This window comes from Pempheris klunzingeri, chromosome 6 (assembly GCF_042242105.1).
Source record: "Pempheris klunzingeri isolate RE-2024b chromosome 6, fPemKlu1.hap1, whole genome shotgun sequence".
In the NCBI taxonomy this organism is placed as follows: Eukaryota; Metazoa; Chordata; class Actinopteri; order Acropomatiformes; family Pempheridae; genus Pempheris; species Pempheris klunzingeri.
In genome coordinates, this window is record NC_092017.1 from 20,102,528 (window position 1) to 20,107,734 (window position 5,207).

The 5,207-nt window shown below is 39.8% G+C and overlaps 1 protein-coding gene across 1 annotated transcript; it reads right to left on the reverse strand.

Moving 5' to 3' along the window:
* Window positions 1-1,771: 1,771 nt before the first annotated feature.
* Window positions 1,772-4,118, reverse strand: LOC139202219 (ubiquitin-ribosomal protein eL40 fusion protein). Its single transcript, XM_070831592.1, has 5 exons — window positions 4,052-4,118; window positions 3,502-3,613; window positions 2,987-3,073; window positions 2,511-2,613; window positions 1,772-1,931 (listed from the first exon to the last, which is right to left on the reverse strand). Exons 2-5 carry the CDS (start codon window positions 3,602-3,604, stop codon window positions 1,838-1,840), a joined length of 387 nt encoding a protein of 128 aa, XP_070687693.1. The 5' UTR covers window positions 3,605-3,613; window positions 4,052-4,118; the 3' UTR covers window positions 1,772-1,837.
* Window positions 4,119-5,207: the final 1,089 nt, after the last annotated feature.

Sequence of the window (5,207 nt, forward strand, 5' to 3'; positions counted from 1 at the left end):
TTTTGACAAGTTACAACTGTATCTGGGAGTTCTGACATCAGCTGCTACATGCAAGCATCACTGAATTAGCAATAAAGTCTCTAGCATAGGTGCCTGCTTATAGTTTATACAAGTAATTTGTAGGGAATGAGACCTCTGTAAATCCTGTTCTCAGCCATTTAACAACAGATGCTTTTTTTCATGGCTTCACCAGAATATGGTGGATTGCTACCAGTGTTTTATCAAGCATGAAGAAAGCGCGGAGGCCGTCTGCTCCTCGCGGTTTATGTCAGAAACACTTTGCTTCACAACAGCCTTATTCCAGTGTATCATTAAAGCACAATAACACTGTTTAAGAGCATTAGGAGCAGTTCCTGTATACACAGAGATCAGGGGCAGGTAGTCAGCTTCCTCACTCTCTGTTGAGGTCAGAGAGGACTATTTTGACCTTTCAGGATCAATCAACTAACTTAACCACAAAAAACAGCAATAAACAATGTTGGAGTCTCTGCGGGTGGATTCCTCCTTGACTACACTGGAATAAGGCCTTTTTAAAATATCTGTTGCCATCTGCAAGAGGATACAGTACCAAAGATGCACCACTGTCATGCTGAAGCCACATTAACTGGAATAAACACACAACTTCAGTATGAAGCTCAATCATCTCCATCAGACTAAATTTAACCTAAGTTTAACTACTCTTCGCTCAGTGTCCAAAACATTTGACCTTTCAGTTTGATTCAAAATACTTCACTTAGTTTCATTCACATCTTGGTAAAGAAGAGGAAAACTGTCAACCGGTGTTGGTCAGTTCAAGGCCACAATTTTGTTTCACAATAATTATTGGGTTTGTGGCGAGCAGGTGTTTGTATGGTGTTTGACACAGTGAGATGAGTTCCTTATATTTGTATAGAACTGTTTAACATTAAAACATGTCATGCAATCACCACTGTGGTCTTTGTGTGATGGGAGGGCAAAAAAAAATAAAGGATTCAATTACTGAATTGAAGGATTTTGGTCTTCAACATGTCAGATACTGAAAACACAGCCAGCTTAGATCATCCCCCTCATAGCTGAAACTCACTGTAAAATTCTAATATGCAGAAGCTGCGACGCATTCGGCCATGTCGCATGCAATGGTGTGTAAACCTGTTTAAATCGAATGCAGATGGCATAAGGAGGCAGATACAACACTGAATTTCTATCAGCTGATAAACAGTAGTGGGTGTTGGAAATGCTATGTTATACATATCTGTTCACAGCTTGTTAGAGTTGGCAGAAACAGTGAAGTGTCTCATTTGGATTTAGCCACCATCAGCCACGCGAGTTGTGTTTATTAGTGTGCATTGTTAACCATGCAGTAAGGATATGTGGCATGTTAGTGCTGCACACTCCTGTCAGTTTAGGCTGACAAATGGCACCAAGAGTTTAGCATGCTAAACTGAAACAAGGTATAAACTATGACTATGTACCGGCACAGTGCCGGTAAGGTTTTGGAGTGCCCTCACTGTTAGTTTCAACCAGTGCCAGATCAGCAGGTTTACTGAATAACTGAACAGACTGTTAGAACCAGCTTATGATGTAAATTACTTGCCAAACTCTTCCCATGAATATGTTTTGATTGGAACAGTTGGCAAACAGTGACAGTGTACTGGACCAGCTTCGTCTGGTTTCTGTCTCTCTTGTTACTTTGCAGACAAAATTACCCTGCACAGCCTAACAACCATGTAATGCCCATGTGAAAATCTTGACATTCCTTCCCACCACTGAATAATTCATATCAGACAAGCAGTGTTTTTTTCTTATTTATTTTAACACAAAAGGGCATTTTGATTGAAAGCCAATTCAATCAAAATGTCTACTTCAGCTTCTTCTTGGGGCGAAGGTTGTTGGTGTGTCCACACTTCTTCTTGCGGCAGTTGACAGCACGGGGGTGCAGACGGGCATAGCACCTGCAAAACAAGCCAAGTCAACTATAATAGTCCTCCTGAACCAACATTTAAGATTTCAGATCTGAAATTGTCTAAACTTGATCGTACCATTCTTAATTTCTGACATCTACAAATTAAAAGATTTCTCCCACACTTGTGGGAAAAAATCTGAGAGTCTAGGTTTTCAGCCTGATAACACTTAGTGTAAAACACTAGCTAAATGCTGAAAAACATCAACACTAGTAGCCACTTAGCCATCCATTATTCCACAAGAATTACTGCATTTGAGGGTGCAGGTATTTGACAATGCGAGATGAGCGAACCTCTAAGGTCAGTAAAATACACCCTATATCTACCCACAAATGCCATTTATCATTTCAGCCTGTTACACAAACTAACCAGAACACCCTGCAGTCAAATTAGGGGTCTCTTCAATCCTATTTTAAATCCATGAAGTTCAAGAGTTTTACCCAAATACTTCTAATCCTGATAAAGGTGCCATTTAAAAACCTGCCACTTCAATGTAAAAAAAACAAACAAACAAAAAAACACAATATGCAGTTAGATTTTTTTGGTCTTTGCAAGATTTTCAATACTTACTTGCGGCAGATCATCTTGTCGCAGTTGTACTTCTGGGCCAGCTGTCTGAGTGAAGGCTCGATGATGCCACCACGCAGACGCAGAACCAGATGAAGAGTGGATTCTGGTGAGCGGTTAAGACGGATGATGTCAATCTCAAGTTCAGTAATGTCCACAAACAGAGCAACACAGAGCCTTCTCTACTTTTACTTGTATTTTACAATAAGCAGGGACATTGTATATTCATTGTTGTGGTTGAATAAGATTGAAACAATGACACCACAATAATCTAGTAGTTTTATAATGCAATACACTTAGTATGCATCGGTAATACAATTTATGATACTACTGCCATACTTAAGATTTCTTGGTGCCTCCTGCATTACTTAAGTAAGTTGTTTAAGAGTAAACACTTTAATAATAGTAAGCTTGCCTGTGGTGTACTGTGCCCATTGATATATTAAGCACATCTGGCCTTCTTTTAAACAAGCAATTACCTTTCTGGATGTTGTAGTCAGACAGTGTGCGTCCATCCTCCAGCTGTTTGCCAGCGAAGATCAGACGCTGCTGATCAGGGGGAATACCTGCAACACAGCAAAGACTCATCAACCAAAGAGCATTTACATTCAGTTGTGAACAAAAACCTCCATTTTAATAAGGACAAGAGGCAGAGATGACAAAGTGGCTGAAAAGGCTTCCATATCAAATACTTCACTTTCCAACTACCGACTTAAACTTCTGCTTTTAAGTCACAAGTCCCTTGAATTTAAGCGGCTAACGTTAACATCATGGTCTGACTATGGGGCCAGAAATCCTGTCACCCATAACATCAAATCTACTGGCTTGCTCTATAGCAAAATACCTCAACCAGTTCACCCAGAATTCGTAAAGAAGTCGCATTGAAGGTAAAGCTGGCTTTTATAAAAAACATTTTGCACAGTGGTGATTGTTTAAGTTCCCAGCTGAACTGTCAGGACTCCCATCACGTTCAGAGCTAGATGTGACGCCTCACCTTCCTTGTCCTGGATCTTTGCCTTGACATTTTCGATGGTGTCACTGGGCTCAACCTCGAGGGTGATGGTCTTCCCCGTCAACGTCTTCACGAAGATCTGCATGTTTGCAGGCTGAGAGAGAAAACTGCTGTTAGCTTAAAGTTGAGCTAACTCGCTAACCACTCGATACTTTACAGAGAGCACCTTTCACACGTCAACGACACCGAGAGCTGTCTTTAACCGTCATTAGAAACAAGATTGCAATTCCTACATCGTTTATAATCCATTATATTGAGTGCGAATGCTTGTGCTGGGTTTTGTTTTAGCAGGTAACGATGTGCTAGCTAATGTTAGCAAGAGTGAACTCGATGCGGGGCCTCGCCACATGCGTACAGTTAGCGTGGAGCTCAGTCACAATTTCCCCTATTTTCCGCCTTCAAGATGAGCCCGTAATACTCAATACATAATTATTATCGATATACGACCAACATTATGTTGTCTGAGTCGTATTCAACAATTCAAGTTTCAGTTAAAAACGCTAAATGTGTACTGGACAAAACGTGTACCCACCCGGCCGCTAGCTGAGCCTCAACGAAAAGAGGGCGGAAGAGGCTGACGCTGAAATACGTCACTTCCGTCCGCTTGGTTTCCTTGGGAATAAAATCTAATAACTATATTTTATCTATGTTTAATTTATTTTTTTTTAAAGTCTATTAACTATACATTAGATCTGTATTATTTAGAAACCTTTCATCGCTCATGCAGCCCCCGATCGATTCATGTCAAATCAATAATTAATAGAAAAATAACGTAAATTGAAATTAAAATTAAAAGTGATTACGAAAAATGTATGAGAGGAACCACAGTTCAGCATGATCCAGCAAACACACCTCATATCAGTACAGTTTTGTTTTTTTTAATAATCCAGAATTTTATTGCAGAAAACTAATCCAATGAGGGCGACAGCTGAGGACGCTTTGATAAATTAACTAAACATCAGAGTATAAAGATTAAGAGAGGGTATTGTGTTATTTTTTTAGCTCCTAAAATGGTTTGTCTTTCATTTTTGGAGGGCTGTTCAGTATATTTCTGGGCTTGAAACGACTGCTCCCAAAACGAAGTTTGACTGACACCTGCTGTTGTAATGACAGAAGTGATACTGAGCCACAGTTTGAAGGCGCATCAACAAAACAGAATAATATTCTGAAATTGAGTTGTGAGCAAATACAGTAAATAATTTCACTGACTTTCAAAGTGAATCCAATACATTTTCCTAGGCCTACTTTATTATCCATGCGAGCATTTCCATATATATGGTGGATGTTGTCTCTGACCAAAAGCAGCTGGTGGTTTATATGCATAAACTCTGCAAGTTGAGATTTTAAGTTTATCTAAGGTAATGCTGAATTATGCATGAGTCTATTGAAAAGGGGAGGCATGTCCACTCCAATTACTTAGCAAAGCCAGATAGAAGGAAGTGTATAGTCCCACTATACACAATCACTCAATACCACATTTTAAAAAAGCCAGGCATCTTTGTAGAAGTTTTTGGTAAGGGGTGTTACTTCAGTCTGAGCTGTTATTTGTGTGTGTCCTTGTGGAATGAAATAATTCAATTGAACAGTCTTGTGTGTCAGTGCATATGGTGAAGTAACAGGACACTGTGGCATGCACTTGTTTCTCTGCAGGAGCAGCAACAGTATCAAGATCATCATGTTCCACAGCA